The sequence below is a fragment of the Fistularia commersonii genome, chromosome 2, assembly GCF_037954325.1.
Source record: "Fistularia commersonii isolate RoL2024-O1a breed Wild chromosome 2, RoL_Fcom_v1.0, whole genome shotgun sequence".
NCBI lineage: Eukaryota > Metazoa > Chordata > Actinopteri > Syngnathiformes > Fistulariidae > Fistularia > Fistularia commersonii.
Window position 1 is genome coordinate 26,603,619 of NC_141285.1, and position 23,581 is coordinate 26,627,199.

Genomic DNA, 23,581 nt, shown 5'->3' on the forward strand with positions numbered 1-23,581 from the left:
CCGTTTCATGCAAATGTACAAAGGTCGCCTTTTCGCCGACTCCCCGGTTCGCTTTGAACGGCGGGTCGTCACGGAAACGGGGCGAACCATTCGGTCCGTCCGCGGGGGGGAAGAAAACCCCGTCAGCTGAAGTGAGAAGGTGACATTGATGATGAAGCTGACGATGGATTATTATCTTCTGATGATCCTCCTTTGAACGAGGAGCTGCTGAGAAGCTGCCTGGTTCACCTCTTATTGGTGGAGCCTCCATGTTCTCCATGTTCTCCATCTTGCGGGTTCCTCACGCACTCCGGACAGGTGATGGAAGTCCAGTGGAGACGCTAACATGTGAATGAGAGGGTGAAAGGGTGAACGTCTCTGCATGACCAGGGTGAACAGAGTGTCTCTGAGGAAAGAGTGAACTTGACTGTAAATATGGGATTGGTTTAATGAAAGGGTGAATATTGTATGTTTCTATGTGTCGTGAAGGAGAGGGTGAATGGTTGTATGACTCACTCTGACTTCACCCCTTCACTCTCACTCTGACTTCACTCCTTCACTCTCACGCCATCAGCCTCACCGCTTCAGCCTTATCACTTCACTCTCACCCTTTCACCCCTTCACTCTCACTCCTTCACCCCTTCACTCTCACTCCTTCACCCCTTCACTCTCACCCCTTCAGCCTCACTGCTTCAGCCTTATCACTTCACTCTCACCCCTTCACTCTCACTCCTTCACCCCTTCACTCTCAACCCTTCACCCCTTCACTCTCAACCCTTCACTCTCACTCCTTCAGCCCTTCACTCTCAACCCTTCACTCTCACTCCTTCACCCCTTCACTCTCACCCCTTCAGCCCTTCACTCTCACCCCTTCACTCTCACTCTGACTTCACTCCTTCACTCTCACGCCATCAGCCTCACTGCTTCAGCCTTATCACTTCACTCTCACCCTTTCACCCCTTCACTCTCACTCCTTCACTCTCATCCCTTCAGCCCTTCACTCTCAACCCTTCACTCTCACTCCTTCACCCCTTCACTCTCACCCCTTCAGCCCTTCACTCTCACCCCTTCACTCTCACTCTGACTTCACTCCTTCACTCTCACTCCATCAGCCTCACTGCTTCAGCCTTATCACTTCACTCTCACCCTTTAACCCCTTCACTCTCACTCCTTCACCCCTTCACTCTCATCCCTTCAGCCCTTCACTCTCATCCTTTCACTCTCACCCCTTCACTCTCACTCCTTCAGCCCTTCACTCTCACCCCTTCACTCTCAGCCTTTCATCCTTTCACTCTCACCCCTTCACTCTCACTCTGACTTCACTCCTTCACTCTCACTCCATCAGCCTCACTGCTTCAGCCTTATCAGTTCACTCTCACCCTTTAACCCCTTCACTCTCACCCCTTCAGCCCTTCACTCTCACCCCTTCACTCTCACTCCTTCAGCCCTTCACTCTCACTCCTTGACTCTCACCCTTTCATTCTTTCACTCTCACCCCTTCAGTCCTTCACTCTCACCCCTTCATTCTTACTCCTTCAGCCTCACCACTTCACTCTCACCTCTTTTACTCTCACCCCTTCACTCTCACCCCTTCATCCATTTCCCTCGGCTTCTCGGCGTCACCCTGACCTGAAGTGGCTTCAGTTTTTGTTTCTCCTGCATTTCCTTCCTTTTCTTCAGAAAAATAGCAAACACGCTAAGTCGGGTTTGAAGAGGAGGGCACACACACACACACACACACACACACACACACACACACACACACACACACACACTCTAAACGATTCCCCGTCCAGACACTGGGCTCCATGTAAATCATCTGGCAGCTTCCTGCTCCGGCGTTAGCGAGGCGCTACGATTAGCGAGATTAGACTCGGGAAGAGACGACAGAAGAAGACGAGGATGAAGAAGATAAAGTCCAAGCGTGTTTCCTCGTGTGGTCGGACGCTTCCAGAAGGTTCCTCAGAGGGGCTTATTTTTCCGACGGTCGCCGAAAAGCCAATCTGGAGCTTTCGGCCATCTTTGATTTGCAATAATTGACTTAAAGGGTTTTTTCTTTTCTCTTTTTTTCTTTTTTTTTTTTTTTGCAACGTCTTAACTAATCCCTGCTGTGGTTTTCGTTGATTGCTGGAATTTAATTAAATTCAATTTTATTTGATTTAAGCATGATTTTTTTTTTTTTTTCTTTCATTCCCTCATGATATTTTGGCTTAAAAATGTTCTACTTTCTTGAAAGTGTACTCATTTCTCTTCGCATAATTAAAAGAAATATTTTTAATTTAATTTTTATTTAAAGTATTGAATTAAATTGTTCCTTTTCCAAATTGCGGTTTCCCCAATAAACTGGTTTAAAATCAGCCTCATTGCAACTCCTTTCCAGGTCTTTAAAAGTTCTCTTTGCCACATTTTCAAAGAAATTTTAAAATGTAATTCAATAAAATTTAATTTCAGTCAGATTGCATTTTCTAAATTGTATTTTTCCCCATTTATCAACAAAAACTTCTCATTTCAATCCTTTTCCCTATTTGTTAGATGCATACTGATTTTCCCCAGCAACAATTTTAATTTCAATTCACAGTTAAATCTAAATCAAATTTTTCCCATATAATGGCTTAAAATCAATTATTTAAGTTCTTACCAGTTTCTTAAAAATGTACTGGTTTCCCCCAATTTAATTCAATTTCAATTTTTTTTTTTGAAAAAGCATTTATATTTGCCTAAAACCAATTCTGAATTTTTTTCCCTGTTGCCTAAAAATGTACTAGTTTTCCCAAGCAACAATTTTGAGGAAATTATAAAATTTGATTTAATTTCAATTCAGTTCAATTTAATTTCAATCCAAAAATTTCAATTATCTACATTTCATTTTTCCCTGTATATAAGATAAGATAAGAACAAATTTATTAATCCCGAAGGAAATTGTTGTGCCAGAGTTACAGAAAATATAACAGTAATAAGTAATAAAAATAATTATTGGCATAAAATCAAGTCTCATTTTAAATCTTTCGGAAGTGTCGTAAAAATGTATCGGTTTGTCTTCCAGCAACAATTTAGAATTTAAAATTTCAAAATCAAATTGAATTTCAATTTCAATTTTTTTTTTTCTAAATTGAGTTTTCCCCAAAATCAATTCTCATTTCAATTTTTCCCCCGGCCGCTTAAAAATTGTTTTTGTACTTGTTTTGACAAGCAACAATTTGGAGGAAATTCTAAAATTTTATTTTCATTCAATAAAAAAAAAAACAACTTCTTTTTATTTTTTATTTTTTCATTTTCCCCATTATATTGCCTTAAAATAAAGTCTAATTTAAATTCTAAAAATCTAAAAAAATAAACTGGAATTTCTGCAACAACAATTTAGAAGAAAATTTAAAATTTGATTAAACATTAATTAATTTTTTTTTGATTGCAGACCTTAAAACACTTGATAGCCTCAACTTCGACACTTTATATTTTATTGCATTTCTTATTCTCCCTCTTTCCTACTATTATCTCTCATTGTTATGGTTTACTTGAAACTCTGACACAACAATTTCCTTCGGGATAAATAAAGTTATCTTAAATCAGCTGTTTTCATGTTTTTTGAAGCTAGCTCCCCCATTAGCATAGCGCTAACCCTACCCTCCAGCGAACCGGCGTCCTTCGGAAATAAACGTTTACCGTTCCTCGCGGCGTCCGACGCGTCTCGTGGACGGATTTTTAACCCGCCGCCATCTTGTTTCCGCAGCCTGCAAGTGCAACGGCCACGCTAACGTCTGCCACGTCAGCTCGGGGAAATGTTTCTGCACGACCAAAGGCGTCAAGGGGGAGCAGTGTCAGCTGTGAGTGTCCGACGTAAACAACACAGTAAATTCATGGCGCCGCTGTTTATTTATTTACTTGGTAAAGCGGCCGGACGCCGCCGTGACATCATCATCTGAGGGGACGAACGATCGTTTGGGTTTAATGGCGTGACGGAGACGCGATTTGTGGTCGGTGAAGGCGGGAGCTTGCAAAGACGGTTCTGCAATCGGGAGAAATTAGATCATTTAATTTCAATTTTTTTTTTTTTTTTTTTTTTTTTTTTTACTGTATTTTCTTTTAAAAGACAAATTGTTTAACTTGTTTAACTTATTTCCGCAAAAATTTACTATTTCCCCCCCCCCAGCAACGATTAAGGATTAATTACAATATTTAATTTAATATAGATTAATTTTGATTTCCTTTTTTTTTTTTTCCTAAATGTCATTTTTCTGCATATATGACTTGAGATCAATTCTCATTTAAATTTTTTTCAGTTTCTTAAAAAAGTACTATTTTCCCGCAGCAACAATTTCAGAGAATTTATGAAATTGAATTGAAAGTACTGTAATTTAATTTCTATTCTGATTCTTTTTTCCAAATGAATTTTAGTCCATTTTGAATTTTTTTTTATCAAAGATGTTGTGTTTCCCCCAGCAACTATCAAACATTAATTTCAATATGTAATTTAATCAAGATTAATTTAATTTTCTTTTTTTTTCTTTCTACATGTTATTTTTCTCCACACGTTGGCTTGAGATAAATTCTCATTTAATCTTTTTTTCACAGTTTCTTAAAAAAGTACTATTTTCCAGCAGGAACAATTTCAGAGAATTTATGAAATTGAATTGAAAGTAGTTTAATTTAATTTCTAGTCTGATTTCTTTTTTTCAAATGAATTTTAATCCTCATTTTAATTATTTTCTCAAAGATGTTGTGTTTTCCCCAAGCAACAATTAAGAATTAATTACAATATTTTATTTAATCTAGTTTTATATATAATTTCAATCGGTTTAAATTATATATATATATATGTTCTTTTTTTTTCTAAATGTTATTTTACTCCATACTGTTTTCCCACAGCAACAAATTGTGAGGATTATGATATTTAATTGATATTTAATTGATATTTCAATTCAAATTATTTCCCCCAGCAATAATTTAAGAGAAATTATAAAATTGAAATGGATCTAATTTAATTTTATTCAGAGCCTGAATTTTTTTTACTCATTTTATTTTACCCCCATATGTTTCACCCATAATTAAATCTATTTAAATTATTGTTCCAGTCTTTTATAAATGTAGTTTTCCCCAGCAACAATGTAGGAGAAATAATAAAATAATGAATGTAATCAAAATTAATTTAATTTCAATTGAGATTTTTTTGTAGTTTTCCCCCCAGCAGTGATTAACGAGAGATTATTACATTTAATCTAATCCAGTTTAATTTAATTTCACTTCATATTATAATTTTTTTTCTTCTAAATTTTATTTTTTGCCTTATGGTGGCTTGAAATCAGATCTCATTTAAATTCCTTTTCCAGTTTCTTAAAAATGTAGCTCACCTTTCTGGCAACGAATTAGAAAAAAAACAAAATAAAATTTAGATTAATGTTGTTTAATCTCATTTCAAATGTAATAAGGTTGTTTTTCTATATTACATTTTTCTCCAATTGTTGTTTAAATCCAATTTCATTTATTTTTTTCCAGTTTCCTAAAAAAAAGTACAATTTTCCCCCAGTAAAAATTTAGAAGTTTCCAAAAAATATACTGTTTTCCCCACAACACTTTTTAAAATGATAAATTATCAAATATAATTAAAACAAAAGTCCAATTCAAAATGTGATTTAAGTTTCTAAATTGTATTTTACCCCATATATTATCCCATATATTAAATGAAATTAATATTCATTTAAATTATTTAATTTATTTATTATTTATAAGAAATGATGACAATTAATTTAATTTAATTTAATTTCAATTCAAAACATGATATCCCATATGTTAGTTTCTCATTTAAATTATTTTCTCAGTCTCTTGAAAAATGTCTTGGTTTCCAATTGGCAACAATATAGAAGAAATTTTTGAAATTTAAATTATTCTCAGTTTATTGTAATTCAAAATGTGTTTTTTTTTTATAAAAAAATGTTTTATTTATTGTTATTTTATTCTATATTTTGCAACAAGAAGTAGCATCTGTTTGCTGGTCAATGACGTTTTCCCAAATTATAATGCTGGACCTGTAAAGTGTATTTATTTTTGACTTCCTGTGTGCAAAAATAAATTAGAGGAATGCTAACACTTACCATAGGGTACCATTCAATGTGCTAAGCTAAGCTAGCCACAGTTGGCCCTGTAGCTCAGCACGTCGGCACTTTTACTTCAAGCTCTCATGAACTGGAGTGATGAACTCTGTCAGTATCTGGTTTTAGACGCCCCCTAGTGGCCACTTGAGGTACTGATTCACTTTTAGCTTAGCATCCGCTAAGTCGTAACCACTGAAAATAATTCAATATGAAAACGCCCGTGCTTTCATTCCACTGATTGCTTTTTTTTATTTCCAAAGCCGCCCTTATTAATATTTGATAGTGCTGCAGAGAGACGCGTTAGCTTAGCATAAACGGCCCCGCGAGGGTCGCTAGAGCTCCCGTCATCCCTCGCAACGATCGCTTTTCGAGATCGCTCCAGTTCGACGGCACTCAAACATGAGGCTGTGCAATACGCGTGTGTGTGGTCGTGCGCGTGCGCGCGCGCGCGTGTGTGTGTGTGTGTGTGTGTGTGTGTGTGTGTGTGTTTCCCCTGACTGTGCCGGACTTGACCGCTGCAGCACTATAATATCCTAAATGGCTCGGCCGACCGGCGCACCACGGAGACAGCCTGAAAATTGCTGCATCGATAAATCTAGCGGGCAAGGCTAGAAGCGAGTGCACCAGTGTGTGTGTGTGTGTGTGTGTGTGTGTGTGTGTGTGTGTGTGTGTGTGTACAGATGGATCTGAGCGCGGGCTGCAGTTTACGGCGCTAAAAAAAACAAAAGAAAACAAAACATTGCACGGCGTGAGCTAACGTTGGCAATGAAAAAACAATCGGATGCTCCTGTTGCGTGTTGTTCGTCATGGCGACGGCTACCGGGAACACGCCATCGATTTTGTTAGCGGTGTGACGGCAAAGGTTTTTTTTTTTTTTTTTTTTTTTTTTTGTAGGTAGTTCACACCTCATTTTCAGATTATTCCATTGTTCTGTCTACATATTTAGATTTTGAATATTTCCATTTTAATGTTTAATTTTTTTTCTTGAAATAATATGTGTGAGTATATATTTACATATATAAAGGCATGAAATTTAAAGAAATATTTGAATTTTTTTTTTTTTTTGATTATAAAGAAACATTTTTAAAGCACATAGATATATTCAATTTTGACTGTAATATATACGCTACATATATATATATATATATACATATATCATTCGACAAAATTTGAATTATATAAAAATTATTATTCATATATAGATATACATATATAGATACAGGTACATATCTATATAAATATATATAATTTTTAAATATTTGAAATTATCGATTTTTTAATATACGCATATATGAAAAAATATAATTTTTTAAAATAAATATATAGATAAATCACTTTTTTTTACAATTAAATATATATTTAAAATTCAAAAAAGGATTGGATTATTATAAATAATGTACATGCATAAATTTATATATTTATATTTCAAATTTTTTTTTTGTTGTTAATTTGATGTATGATTTAAAAAATGTATAGACATATAGACAGAAAAATGTTATAATGTAAAATAAGGTGTAACTCCTCCCCTCCCCTGGTACTCCCCGATAATTAACCAGGAAGCTCCCCAAACATCGATCTTTTATTTTGAAAATAATAAAAAGCGGAATTTGTTTTTTGGGGGGGTTTAAATTAATCCTTTATTGATCCCAAGAAGGGAAATTCTTTTTTGTCACAGCTGCGCAACAATGAGATTATCAAAATTAGATTATCAAATAAGAGTATAAATATTAATAAGAGAGGAATGAATCATAAATAAACATTAAAATATCCGGACCTCCTGGCCACTAGGGGGCGCTGTGATATCCCAGGCATCTCATAAGGTATTAAATTAGAGCTTCCACTTCCTTCTGAAAAGATGCATATGTTACCCCTTGACCAATAGAATGGGTTTGGGGGCGGAGCTTAAATATATTAAAGCAGGAATCCGTAAATGTTTAACTATAAATGTTTAATTAATATCCATAAATGTTTAATTAATTTCATTTAAGCTGATTTCAATTAATTTGAAAATACTTGATTTATTTGGTTTGCATGATTTGGATTTTAATTTGATTTAATTTACCTTGATATTTCTTGACTTTATCTGATTCCAATGATTTTGATTTTATTTGATTGAATTTTTTTTTTTTAATTTTAACCTATTATATTTGAATTTGATTTAATTAAATTTGATAGTACTTGATTTTATTTGAATCAAATTATTTTGATTTCAATTTAATAGAATTTAATTCAGTTTACTGTGATAATACTTGATTTGATTTGAATGATTTTGATATTACTTGATTGGAATTATTTTGATTTTAATGTATCAGATTAGAATTTCATTTACTTGAATTTGATTATAATTTATTTTTTGAGTCGGATTATTTCAATTTAATGGGATCTAATTTGATTTTATTTACTTTGATAAAAATTGATTTGTATGATTTTGATTTTGTTTTATTGTAATTCTTTTGATTTCAATTTTATTCTGAACTTTTGTTTACATTTTTTTGTTCATTAATTTTTTATGTCAGATATTTATATCAATGAATGAATGAACGCTAAATTCAATGCTCAGCATCTCGAATTCAAGTTTAGCTTCAAAAATCCAGAATCTCCCCCATTTAAACGCCATTAAATCCAAAGTCTTGAATATAAATATGAGAGCTCGATTTTCACAAATTTTTTTTTTTTTTCCACTTCCTGCCTGACTATCGGAGGGGGGATGGAAGGAAAGCGGCGGCGGCGGCGGCGGCGTTGGACAGACACGTTAAAAGCCTCAACCCCGGCCTTTTGTTCCCGGCTGCCAGGCGGTCAATCGCCCCCTCCGTCCCGCTAGCGGCGCTAACCTTAGCGCATCATCCATCTTGACGCCTTAATGGTTCCGGAAAGCGCCGTCGTCTCATTTCTTTAATTACCCCTCGGCTAAGACGGCGTCCGTCTGGCGGCGCCGCTCAGAAACGAGGACAGGAAGTGCAAAGGGACGGTTTACTTTGTTATTTTTTATCACTTCCTGTGCGCAAAGTAAATAAAAACACTTACTGTAGGTTAGCATTCTATGTGCTAAGCTAGGCTACCCCTCGTGGAGCCAAGTCACGCTTTCATAAACTGAACGCGAGAGGTCTGAGTGGGTTTAGACACCCTTCGGTGGACGCTTGAGGAACTACATCTTTCCTGGTGGCGCGGTTAGCTTAGCATTAGATAACAGCCGTCGTGTGTTTTCAGCGACGGAAAGCAAAGGAATTTTACGCGATCTGGTATTTCCGCTACGGTCAAGAGCGTGCATGTGTGTGTGTGTGTGTGTGTGTGTGTGTGTGTGTGTGTGTGTGTGTGTGTGTGTCTGTCGGGGGAAATCACCTCACAAAGAGCTGGGTGAAGACGATCCACTTGCAGGAAGGGCTCGGCTCCATCCGGCAGCACAAACATTTGTCTTTGAAACACACACACACACACACACACACACACATACACACACACACGTGTTGAATGCTAATGTTTTTTTTTTTTTTTTTTGTAACGTCGGTCCCGTCCCTCCCTCCACGCCTCGCCCTCCAGATGTGACTCGGAGAACCGTTACCTTGGAAACCCTCTGCGGGGAACGTGTTACTGTAAGTATCGCGCGCACACACACACACACACACACACACACACCTGCCGTGATCGAAAGCATTCAATCTTGCGGGTGACCTTTGACCTCCATTCTCGATCTTGCCCGCAACCCAAATAATTTGTTCATTTATTCATTCATTTGACGTTCTTTATCGACCAATCCCGGCTGACACGGGGGTGAGAGGCGGGGCTTAACACCTGTCAATCATGTGTATCACCACCACCATCCGTCAGGCAGGGGAACGTGGAGAACCATGTTGTTCCCAAGCTAGTAGCCTTGACATTGCTAACCGCGCTAGAAGAATTCCTTTTCCGTAGCCGCTGGCTAGCTCATTAGCTTTGAGCATCTCTGGACATGTATGCTCTTCGAAATAAAAGCGCCCCCCCCCTCCTTGTCAAATAATGGTTCAGCCCAAATCCAGCCGCTCACTCTTGTTCTTTGGCGCCAGATCGCGATTAGCATTCCGCTAAAGCGGCAGGAGGCGGAACGGTGACGTCTCCGGCTCCGCTTCGGACAAACGTCTGGGCTCCTCGGTGACCTTCGGAGGGGTTTGGCGGGCGCTCGACTACTTCCCCCCCTTTTTCGCCATTTATCAGGGACGACGGCGGCGAACAAAGGGTGAAAAATCTCCTTGTTATGATTAAGAAAAGGGGCGCCGCCGTCGTCGTCGCCAGACATGATTGTCCTATTTTTGTAAGAGAACAGATGGAAAAAAGGAAAATAGGGGGTTTCGGGGGTGGGGGGGGGTTTGTCTTCCTGTTTCCAGATGCTCGGCGGAATCCCATCGCCGTAGCTCATTTGCAACAAATTGCCGGGTTTTTCCCCTTCAAAGGGCGGATGAAGGAGACGGGCCGGAGTCAAAACAGATGTTTAGCGGCGCACAATCACTCCTGCCCTACCCCGGTTGCCCCCCTCCAACCCCCCCCCACCTACATAAACACTCAACCGATCATTCGCCATCATCGTGATCGGAGCGCCGTCAATGTCAATTGCCTCTCGTGCGGCCATTGTGTGGATGTCGGGGGGGGGTGGAGGGGTAGTTAGCCGGGGGCAATCAGAGGAGTGGCGCCCGCAGATGGCACCATTCACTTCACCGACGGTTGCGCAATCAGCCACAGGGTCAGCAAGTTGTTTTTTTTTTATTTCGGACCGCTAGAGATCTAGCGCTAACGCTAACATTGGGAAAGGCTGATTGGATCGAGTTACCGATCGATTGGTGTTACCGATTCGGAAAAGATGTGGTGATGAGGAGGCGGTAGGTCACTTTGCCAACTATCCTGCAATCAGCAACAAGGTTAGCATAAAGTTGTTTTTTTTGGCTAGCTAGGGATCCAGTGCCGAAGTCAACAGTGGCTGTTAGCCTGGGAGGGTAGGCGGTAAAGGCTAATCGGATCGAGTACCGATCGATTTGCGTTGCTCGAGTTCAGGGAACTCTTCGGAAAAGACGTGGTCTTGACCAGAGTGGTGATGAGGAGGCGGTAGGTCACTTTGCCAGCTAACAAGGCCAGCATAAAGTTGTTTTTTTACTAGCTAACGATCCGGTTCTTAAGTCAACAGTGGCCGTTAGCCAGGGAGGGTGGGCAGCAAAGGCTGATCGGATCAAGTTACCGATCGACTGGCGTTGCTCCGGTATCAGGGAACTCCTCGTAAAAGAGGTGGTCTTGACCAGAGTGGTGATGAGGAAGTGCTAGGTCACTTTGCCAATGATAGCACAATCAGTTACAGGGTTCGCATAAAGCCTTTTTATTGGCTAGCTAGAAACCCAGCGCTAATTCCAACCGTGGTCGTTAGCTTGGGAGGGCAGGCGTGACAGGCTGATCGGATCAAGTTACCGATCGACTGGCGTCGCTCCGGGTTCTGGGAACTCCTCGGAAAAGACGTGGTCTTGACCAGCTTGGCACTCTTTTTGCTGTTTATGTCTAACTGCTGTTACCATGGCAACTGCAGCTTCCAGGACAGAGAATGGGGCGTCACTCGGATGGGGCGTTTGTTCAAACCTTGGGGTTGAGCGTTCCTGGCGTTAGCGGTGTGCTAACTCAGGAAGTAGCTTAGCTAGCAAACCGAAAACTGGCGGGTGTCAAAATTTGTAGTCGAAAATATCAAACCAGGAAGTGGACAGGAACGTTCTCGTGGCGAACTTTGTCTCCTTCGGATGAAGAACTGGTGGCGAGGTCAAAAAAGGAGGCGGGGTTTATTGGCGTCCGTCTCCATGGTGACGGCAAACAGATCAGGACCATTTCCGACCCCGGCTTGGGTTTGCAGAAGAAACAAAATGGTCACTCCTGCTTTTTATAACTCCTGTTTTTATATTTTTATTGCTGGCGATTGGCACGTAATCACACACACACACACACACACACACACACACACACACACACATACACACACGAATTAAGTGCTTTTTAAAGAGCATCTGTCCACGCCTCCCACATCACTATGGTCGCAACTGAAGTGGGCTGCATGAGTGTGTGTGTGTGTGTGTGTGTGTGTGTGTGTGTGTGTGTGTGTTTCATCTGATCGCAGCCGTGTTCCGTCATCAATGCGACATTATCTCCTCCTCCGTCCACCTCACGGGGCCTCTCTTTGTTTGCGCAAGAGCGACCACACACACATGGGTTGCACTCGCCGTCCTGAGTGACACACACACACACACGCACGCGCGCGCACGTGCACGTGCACCCCTGCCGACAGAGCGACGACCAATGATTCAAAAGCCATCAATCTTTCCGGCGCGGCGAGAGAAGCCGGCGCCATTTCGGGGGAGGCGAGGTCAATATCAGCCGGGTGTCGCTTGAAGGACGAGGGTTCTCCGGATCTCCAGGTTTTTGGACGCTCGGCCAGGAGGTGGAGGTCCTGCACCACCTGTGGGTTCCTCTGTTCTGGAAGGAGGGGAAGATGTGAAGCTGGGAGGGAAAAAAACAGATGAAAGCGGAGAGATTAAACCAGCAAAGATCAGATCAGATCCTATCCAGACGTGTGGAAGATGAAGATAATGCGTCCCGTCTGCGTGTGTGTGTGTGTGTGTGTGTGTGTGTGTGTGTGTGTGTGTGTCCCCGTCACATTCTCTTACTCTCTGATTGGGATCTCTCTCATTGGATTCCGAGCTTAAATGCAGCTTTGGTGTTGACTCACCATCAATTAGTGTTTTCTGAAAAGCTAACCGGCTAACTGCTAATTAGCTTCTGATATGGGTGTATACATGTATGTATGTATGTTTACATGCACATATGTACACATGTATGTTCGTGTGTGTCCATGTAACACTGTATGCATACTTACATATCAGTATGAGTGTATGCATGTATGTATTTACTTGCAAACGTATGTGTGTAAACATGCTTACAAGCATGTAGTCATGTATGTAGGTGCAAGGGTGTGTGTGTGTGTGTGTGTATGTCTACGGGAAAGAAGAAGTAAAATGGTAAAAACAATGAAATGGTTATATTTTTCAGTGATTTGCACTTTAAATATATTTTTTAAAACGGCTGGGATTTCACACTTGCTGTTCAAATACCGTTAAGAGACGTGCGTTGAGGCGGCCGACGGTCGAGCCTCAACATTAATCGCGCAACGGCGGCTGACGGCCGGCGTGATCTGTGTTGCCGTCGCTCTGTATGACGCTTAAAATGTTTTAACACTTTTGCTCTGTGAACTACATTTCCAATTTGTCACCAAAGTGTGTGTGTGTGTGTGCGCTACGAGTGTCTTGCGCTAAGCGATGGTAAAACAGCTGCTAAGAGCCACTCAGTGAGGCACGCAGGTCTCCTGCCTCACCTGAAGCGCACCTCACAGGTGTATACATACTTAGTATGTATGTAGTATGTATACACTGCATATTTAGTATGTACACACCAGTATGTAAGTATGTAGGCATGTATGTATGTGTGTTAGTATGTATACTTACAAGCTTGAATGTATGTGAAGAGGTATGAATGTATGCATGTATGATTATGTTATAAGGATGCATGTACATACATAGGTTTGTATTTATGAATGCATTTATGTGTGTATGCATGTGTGTGTGTGTGTGTGTGTGTGTATGTTTATGTATCTGTAGGTATGTATGGATGTATGTGTGTATTTGTATCTGTATGTGTGTATGTATATGTGTATGCATGTGTATGTGTATGTATGTATGTATGTATGTATGTATGTATGTATTTGTATGTATATGTATGTATATGTGTATGTGTATGTTTGGATGTATGTGTTTATGTATGTGTGTATGTGTGTAAGTATATATGTATGTATGTATGTTTGTATCTGTTTGTATTGTATGTATGTATATGTGTATGGATGGATGTATGTTCATATTCATATCAGTGTGTGTATGTATGTATGTATGTGTTCATGCATGTGTGTATGTGTGTAAGTATATATGTATGTATGTATGCATGTGTGTATGTATATATTTGTATGTGTTTGTATGTATGTATGTGTCTATGTTTGCATGTATATGTATATTTGTATGTGTATGCATGTATGTGTATATTTGTATCTGTATGTATGTATGTGTTTATGCATTAGTGTATGTGTGTAAGTATATATGTATGTATGTATGTATGTATGTGTGAATGTGTGTATGTGTGTATGTGTGGATATATTCGTATCTGTATCTATGTATGTATGTGTTTATCTGTTAGTGTTTCTATGTATGTATACATATGCTGCATGTATGTCGACATGTATGTATGTTTGTGTTTGCATCGAAATTCACAAATACGTCATCATGTATGTGCATCTGTATGTGTGTATTCATGTGTGTATTCAGACATACATGAATACTTGTATGAATGAATGAACGAATCAATCAATCAACAAAACCGACGGCCATTTTGGCTCCTGGGAACCGGTAGTTTCCCGCGGTCCACTGATTTGGCGCCACTATATTACATCACCAAAGTAATCTGATTACTCCGACAACACAGCGGATCGACCCGCAGGACGGGATTACATTTAATCCCTTCTGACACGTGGCGTCCAAATTAGCCACAAGCTAGCAGGTCCAACCTTTCGTCCCGGGACCGACGAGCTAAAGTAGCGCCGCCGCCATCGCCGTCGCCGTCACCTCGCCGTTGCCGGGTAACAGACACAACAAGACCTTACTTTTCTTTCTTTTTTTTTCCGGCTCCGGTGCTTGGACAAAAAAAAAAAAAAAAAAAAGAAGAATTACTTCCAGAAAGGTTGGAGCGCTCACCCCTCCATCTAGGTGGAGGTGAGGCGCGCAGCTATTATGCGGCGGCGGCGGCGGCGGCGGCGGTCGGCCACTCAAGGTTGAGCGGCGGGAAATATTATAACAAGCGGCGTCCCCTTGACATCTGCTCCGAGTCGGAGGCGTTTAGCAGTCTCCTCCACCGCCGTCTGTCTGTGGCGTTTTCTGTCTATTTGCCGTTTTATGGAGTACCATTTCAAAGTCAGTTGCACTCAGAGTAATTGAGCGTGGACTGGTGTGTGTATACGTGTGTGTGTGTGTGAGTGTGTGTGTGTGTGTTATGTCCGATTTTTTTTTTTTTTTTTTTTTTTTTTCTAGGGGTCGCACACATGGACTGAGTGTCTGAGGACATAATGGCGTCTGAGTAGCCGGACGGTGTCGCGAAGCCTTACATGGACGGCGTCCCCTTCGAATCCCTGATCCCTGATTGGTTGATTCGACTCGAGGTTTAACATCGGCGTGATTCTGTGTTTTCGCTGGCGAGTTCAAGATCCAACCAGATGTTGATATCTTGGTTTTCACCCTAATTGCTCCCCATTGGGGGCATCTTGGAGTTCAATGTCTTGCTCAAGGACTCTTTGCCAATGCAGAGGGAGGTACTGGGGGTTGAACCGCCCACCTTCCGAGTGGACGGATGCTACGTCCATCCCAGTATAACTTCCTCAGAAACGGGTAGTCCACTTCCGTGGTCCACCTACACCTGAAGGACAGGAGCTACCCTTGTGGAGACAGCAATGTCCAGAGAACAGGTGGTACCTTCATTGGACTCAAAACAACTTTTCACTTACATAAGACATACAAGTGCTGGTACCTCCCTAGACAGATTGAGGTACTCGTGTCCGGAGGTCCATCCGCACCCAATAACTCACCTGGAGAGATCAGGTGACCTGGTGACCCCCACTTGAGCTTCAGATGGGAACCATAGTTGGTATCTTTGTTTCCCATCTTACAAAAAGAGCCTTGTTATCATTGCATCAAGTCTAACATTAACGCCCAACCCTAACGCCACCATCACAAACAACGCCCGACTTCCAACCCCAACTTCAATGCTAACGCTAACCCCAACCCAAACGCCAATGGCAACGAGAGGAGGAACGTCTTCAAGGAGAGAAACTACATCCAGTTGCCTGTGACCTAGATTTGCCCATGATCCAAAATGGAGGTTTTTGGACGCAACCTGTGAATGGGAAAAGGTCTAGGAGGCTAACTTAACCCTCGCTAACACTGGCCATTAGCCATGCTATATGTTAGCAGGTCAATATCACAGCCTTTAGCATCACTGCGTTCTTTTGTGTGCGTGAACCCCAAACCCGAGACTTCCAAAGAGAACCAAAGAGCCTCCACAAAATGCCTCTGTGCAGGAAGCGGTAGCGCTAACATTAGCAAGCGGGGAGCTACGACCCGCCGGCGGGATCACTTCCTTCCTGTTTGCTCATTGGCCAGCTGGATCCTCGTGGTTCTGAGCTTTGGGCCGGCATGCAGCCTCCGGGTTCCGACCGGCCGGACACCGTTTGACGTTTGATCGAAGTCCCGAGATTAATTGCGTTGATCTCGCCGCCGCGGTCGCCGCCGAGAGGCTCCGCCGCGCTAACAAGCTCCGGGACGGAACCCGCCCGATGCTCTTTCTTCTCTTTCTTTTTCCGAAGCGTCCAGATATTGACGGGCCTTTCGATGTCACTTGGGGAGCCAAAGAGGACGGGGCGCTGCTTCGCTTCGGTTAGCGCTGTCATACCGAGCCACCAGTCAATTGATAAAAAAGCAAGATTGCCGTTTAATGAGCCCCCCGCTCGCCAATCACCCCTCCCCCCTCCGCCAGTCAAAGACGGGATTTATCAGCAGGCGTCACCCGCGCAACGCTTTAATGAATCGCTGTCAGCCTCCATCACCATCAGCTACAAGCGACGTCTAATTAGGGGACGACCGCCGTGCGTCGCAGATCCTTCCACGATGAAGAGCAGCGGGCGGCCGGACGATGAGCGAGGCCCCCGTCAGTCAGGCATGAAGTGAACCGCCGCATCAGTCACCAGCGGACGGTGCTAAATGTAAAGTGCCGAAGGTCACTCGCGGACATCTGGCCAAAGTCCGACGGAACTTTTGGATACTTGGACAACAGGGATATGTTTAAGGGGCGGCGTAGGACCCCCCTCCCAAAAAAAACATTCCCTTCTTCTGGAGCCAGACTGTGACTGGTTAGCTAAGATCACCCCTGGCCTTGGGCGCCTTCGTTAGGCCTCCATCAGCTGGGGCAGCTTCCGGATTGGCCGAGAGGTGACTCATCTGCACGCTCATTAGTTGGCCAACAAAAAGAGCCCCAACAAAAGCAGCTTTCCCGCTCCGCCAGTTCCGCCCGCCGCGCCTCGGTATGCTTCCCGACACCCTTATCGAAAGATGCCGAAAGACGGGGTCACCTTGGGGTCGCTTGTCGAAGCAACCTGTGACAGGTAAACGCCCAGGAGGCTAACCGAACCCTCACTAACACTAGCTGCTAGTCCCGCTACATGCTAGCAGGTCAATATCACAGCTTTCCCATTCTGCTTGCGACGCCCTCCTGGAAAGATGCCGATAGGAGGGGTTGCCGTTGTGTTGCTTGCCACCAAAACCCAACCCCGCTAACACACATTTGTCCGCTAGCCAATAAAATGGCAGGTCTTCCCTGTCTGCTGACACGTTGGAGAGCATACATTGGGGTTTTTGGGGGTGTAGGACTCCGTGTTGCTAATGCTAACCCAGCAGGAGGCTAAATGGTGCTGCTGTCTCAGTGCTTGATAGTGTAGCATAACCAAAACAATATGTGACACCGCCATCTTGGCTCTGGCCTTTTTCAGAATGACTACTGCTAGCTACTTCTACTGCTCTTTTGCAATTTGTTGGAAGCTAATATCATATCCATTAGCATTAGCGTAGTAATCCTTTTAAATCAAACTTGTGGAACCAACTTGTGACAGAAACTGCCAAAGAGGCTAATTTTACCCACAGGCGCGTTAACTAACACTAGCTGCTAGTGTGCTAGCGGGTCGATATCACAGCCATTAACACCACCGCATTTTTTTTCAAAATCACTCTTGTCAAACCAACCTGTGAATGGGAAAAGGTCCAGGAGGCTAACTTAACCCTCGCTAACTCTAGCCATTAGCCGTGCTACATGTTAGCCGGTCAATATCACAACCATTAGCATCGCCGAGTTCTTTTTAAAATCACCCTTGTCAAACCAACCTGTGAATGGGAAAAGGTCCAGGGGGCTAAAATAACCCTTGCTAACACTAGCCGCTCGCCCTGCTACATGCTAGGAGGTCGATATTACAGCCATAATGGAAAAAAGGGGTCAGCTGACCTCATGCATACATTAACCCCGCCTCCCCGAGGGTTACCTTGACCCCCGAGATTAAATCCCTGCCGCCTGGGCGTCCTCGCTAACCGCTTCTGTCAGCTAGCCGTCGCCGCCATCTCCACCGCGCCACATGTTGCAAATGGGAAATAATGAAATGCTAACGCGCATTAGATGATAAACCCTTGGTGGGAGTGTGTGTGTGTGTGTGTGTGTGTGTGTGTGTGTGTGTGCAGGGGTGTGAGATCACCCCAGCACGGACGCCGCTTCACGCCGCAGCGGCTAGCAAGACGTTAAACCGCCTGCTAACAAGCAGAAAAACACACACACGACGAATCTTGCCTCGCCGACGATAAACAAGCGAGTGGTTGCCGGGGGTGACGGGGGGATTCTTTGATCTGATGCGTCTTCGTGTTCGGGCTAAACTCGCCGTGAAGGCTGAGACAAAACACGGGTGTTTGTCAAACATAATTTGCTTTCGTCTTGGTGACGCTACGGGAGGAGGAGGAGGAGAAACACTCTTTCTTTTTTTTTTTTCTCTCTCCCTTCTGTCGCTTTTTAAGTGGAAAAGGTGGATTCTATCAACCAGGAAGTAACCCCGCCCCCATCACACACACACACACACACACACACACACACACACTGCCTTTTTAACGTCCAGGACGACGTCTGTAATAAAAACGTCAAAAGAGATCAGAAGGGTCGTCCCCTTTGATGTCCCGGTGATTGAAGTCTGACATGAAAGGATTGAAACGGCGAGACATCAATTGATCGATAGAAGTCCGGTTCCTTTGTTTTGTTTACATCACAGGGACGTTTCCTTTTTGATCCGTCAAGGGAGTCGATCGGGAGGCGCGGCGCCGCCCGGTATGGATCGGGGTCAAAGGTCGGCTCCCGGTTTGATTCCCATCCAGTCTGGATTATCGTTTTTCTTAATTTCTCATCCTAATCCCGGATTATCAGGAGGAACCCGGTGGTTCCAACGCTTTTTAGACTTTATTTTAAAATCCGGGGAGACGAAAATAGAAGCGAAGGAGGTTCTAGCCTGACTTGAACTTGTGCGCACACACACACACACACACACACACACACACACACACCTGGAGGTGCCTGCAGGGCGAGCACTCAGTAGTGATGCTGATCAACTTTAAATAAAAAAAAAAAAGGCTTCTCACCTTGTTATCGTCATGGTGACGCCCCCCCCGCCCCCCCCCCGCCATCACCATCACCCCCCCATGTTAGGCTCCGCCCCTTTTCCCCCTGACCACCTCAGACAAGGTGACCCCATGCCGCTCCTGCTGCTCATCCAGATGTTTAAAGGCCTCCCCCATGGACACACACACACACACACACACACACACACACACACACACACAGCGTTCAACCCTCCTCTTCCTCCCTTCAAGCATCCCTCTGTTTTTCTGTTTGAAACATTGATTATCCATTTTTTTTTCCCACAGATCCATCGATCGATCGATTGATCGTTAATTCTGCTGTTTATCTATTTGTGTTTGTCTTATCTATCTTTTAATTGTCTCTCTATTAATTTTTTCACCCATATTTATTACATCATCACTATTATTATTATTATTATTGTTATTGTTATTGTTGTTAGTTTTGTTAGTTTTGTTATATGTTATTATTATTGTTATATTTGTGATTATGATTGTTGTTGTTGTTACATGTTATTATGTAATGTTATTATTATTATTATCATTATTATTATTATTATTATTAATGATAATAATAATAACAATAATAACATTACAAAATAACAAATGATTTATCTGTTATTAACATATAACATGTAATTTAAGTAAATTATTACTATTACTATTATTAATTATATTAATAATAATAATAATAACATTAAACAATAACATATAACAACAACAACAATAATAATCTCAATAATAATAATAACAATAATAACATACAACATGTTGTATGTAATAACATACAAAAACAACAACTTCAACAACAATGTTATGTTGTATGTTATTATTATAGTTATTGTGATTATTATTATTGTTTTTGTTATATGTTATTATGTAATGTTATTATTATTTTTATTTTTATTAATATTATTATTTGTTTTTTCATCTACTCCTATGCTTGTTCACTGCTGATACTGTAATTTTTACACCGCTGTGACAAAAAAAATTCTGCTATGGAGATAAATTAAGTATATCTTATCTTATCTTATCTTATCTTATCTTATCTTATCTTATCTAACCTTGTCTTAGTAAGTAAGTAACTTAAAATACAATAAGATATGGTTTGGATTTAAGATAAGGTAAAGAAAAGGGATGGTATGGTGGTTTCATAAGATAAGATAAGATAAGATAAGATTTTGGACAGGATATGATTAAGTTACAAGTTAAGACAGGATGTTCGCAGAAGTTAAGATAAGGTATGATTTAAGATAAGATAAGGCAGGATTTTAATCCTCCCCTCCACCCTTTGTGTTTCCCAGACAACCTCCTGATCGATTACCAGTTCACCTTCAGTCTGCTGCAGGAAGACGACCGCCACTACACCGCCATCAACTTCATGGCCAAACCCGAGCAGGTATTGTGCGCGAAAAGAGACACTTTTAACGGAAAAATAAGAAAAAGGTTATTGGAAGAGCAGAGACATTTTTTTCTTAAATGCTCTTTTTTTTCAATGTAATTCAATATGGAGCTAAAGTGCGTCACTTGGTAATGTTTTGTTGAAAATTCAGACGTCAGAGTGACTCAACACGCAGAGTCCTTTTTTTAGGAGCTCATTTTTAGGATGGATTTAATCTGAAACCCCAAAATGTTTTTTCTTTTTCAAAATTTCGGCGGTTTAATAAGTGAAAGTGACCCGAGAGACCGGGTCGCTGCTTTTAAAACCTTCATTTTTTGAATGTGATTCAATATGAGCCCAGAAGAAACTGACTCCCGCCCCTCTGGTTTTTCATCTCCAGGCGAACAAGAACCTGGACATGTCCATCAACGCCTCCAACAACTTCAACCTGAACATCACCTGGTCTTTGAGCTCCACAGGTTGTCCTCTCTTCACCCTCTGAGACGATCAGCTGATTGATTAGAATAAAAACATTGTCATTGATCTTTTGCTCCAAACTCAAGAGATTTTATTAATTTATCTATTATTTTTGCTTTTTTTTTTTTTTTTTAATTTTAGAGATAATATATGATATATTAATTATTTAAAAATAATATATACATTTATCATGAGTGGTAGTTAAAGTGTAATTTTTTAAACCATAATAAAATAATAAAATACAATAAACTTTATGTTATTGCATTTAAGAAACGTTTAACTATAATTTTTATCATAATTTTATTATTATTATTATCATTGTTATCATTGTACTGTCATTGTTCACTATCATCTGTTACACTAGAATTTTTAAATTACCTTAATTATTATCACTATTATTATGATTATTAGCATTGCTATTACCACAAATGCATTGTCAATATTATTATCATGAATTAAAATAGCAGTAATAATGATAAATATTATCATGATGGTAATATTTGTGACAGTAACTTTTATTATTATTTCCATTTTTACTATTATTGTTATTATTGTTGTTGTCACTCCTCCACAGTAATAATAATGACTGTTGTTTTGTAGCATTAGCGTTAGCATTAGCAGTGCTATTCGCAGTAGCAGGAGTCGTTTGAGTGTATTTATATTGTGTGGATTTTAACCGAAGTTTGTGCCGCCTGGGGTCGGGGGTCGGGGGTCGTCGTTGTCATGGTTACCCACAAACCCACCACACTTTGAATTTCCCCCCCTTTTTTTTTTCCTACTTCTTAGATTTCCTTTCATCTCAATTTCAATTAAGATAAAAGCCTGTCGCTTTTTTTTTTTTTTTTTTTTTTGGAAACACCCCGGAGATGCTCCTCTTCCTCATCTTCCCGCTGCGAGTGTGTGTGTGTGTGTGTGAACATTAGCGAGTGTTTAACGGCCCTGATAAAGCGGTAGGTGGAAATATGTGATCGGGGACGTGGGAGGAAGTCGGCCATTAAGGCGGCGCCGCTGATAATCCTCTGAAGGATCGCCGGAGCCCAGAGGGACGTCAGTTAGCGACGCCGCCGCCGCCGAATGCTAATTGAGATGAGAGAGGAGTCTCAGCTCTGGAGGCCTTCCTCTTCTTCTTCCTCTTCTTCTTCTTCTTCTTCTTCTTCTTCTTCTTTTCCGTGACTTCGGACAGTGTCGGAGCCTCCCGGGAAATTAGAGCTGACAGACATTTTATTAATTTGCTTTCATTTTATTTTTTCTTTAATTATTTTTTTTGTGGGGAATTCCATAATATCAGATTTAAAAAAAAAAAAAAAAAAAAAATCTATTTCTGGTGGGTATTTTTTTATTTTTACGTTTTTTTTTGTTGATAATATATTTTTTTTTAATTTCTTGTTCATATAATTTTGATGCAGGTGTGAAGGTGTTTGGAAGTTGTGATCGATTTAGGGCCTACAGACTTATATGAATGTATTTTTAATCTTTTTTTTTTTTTTTTTTGAGGGGAATTCCATGACATATTTACTAAAATTTTCTTGTGGAATTCTTTAAAATTCTGTTTTATTTTTATTTCTGGTGGTTTTTTTTTTTTTTTTTTTTTTTTTTTTGTTAATAAAACATTTTTAAATTTCTTATTCATATCATTTTCATGCGGATGTGAAAGCGTTGTGACGAGAGCCTACAGACTTATATGAATTTATTTTTAATTATTTTATTTTTTAGTGTTTTTTTTGTTTGTTTTGTTTTGTTTTGTTTTTTTAAGGGGAATTCCATGACATATTTAGTGAATTTTCTTGTGGATTTTTTTTTAAATTCTGCTTTATTTTTATTTCTGGTGTTTTTTTCGTTTTTAATTTTTAATTTTTTTTTGTTGATGATTAATTTTTTAATTTCTTGTTCATATCAATTTTATGCGAGTGTGAAGCCGTTGTGATGATGTTGTCCCAAGGTTGTGATGGATTTATTTTATCTTATTTTCCTTTTTATTGAGGGGAATTCCACATTTATTTTCTTTTTGTTTTCAATTGTTTTTTTGTTGCTAATATGTTTTTAAATTTCTTGTTTATGTCATTATTATGGGGACGTGACAGTGTTGTGACGATGTTGTTTGGAGGTTGTGATCGATTTAGGGCCTACAACCTATACTAATTTATTTTTAATTTTTTGGTTATTTTTTTTTCTTTCTTTTGAGGGGAATTCCACAACATCTTCAGTGAATTTTCTCACGGAAAATTTTAAATTTTTTTCATCATTTTTATTTCTGCTGGGATTTTTTTTTTTTCTTTTCAAATTTCCAGATTTTTTTTTTTTTTTTTTTTTTTGAATAATATATTTTTTAATTTCTTGTTTATATCATTCTTACCGGG

At 40.5% G+C, this 23,581-nt stretch overlaps 1 protein-coding gene across 3 annotated transcripts in view; it reads left to right on the forward strand.

Annotated features, from left to right (window-relative positions):
* atrnl1a (attractin-like 1a) overlaps positions 1-23,581 on the forward strand; it is a 195,818-nt gene that overhangs the window by 69,370 nt on the left and 102,867 nt on the right. For all 3 annotated transcript variants that reach the window (XM_086175220.1, XM_086175235.1, XM_086175227.1), the window contains 4 exons: positions 3,707-3,800; positions 9,603-9,655; positions 20,671-20,765; positions 21,148-21,226. In XM_086175220.1, the coding sequence (XP_086031346.1) occupies positions 3,707-3,800; positions 9,603-9,655; positions 20,671-20,765; positions 21,148-21,226 (321 nt within the window). The remainder of the gene's footprint in view (positions 1-3,706; positions 3,801-9,602; positions 9,656-20,670; positions 20,766-21,147; positions 21,227-23,581) is intronic.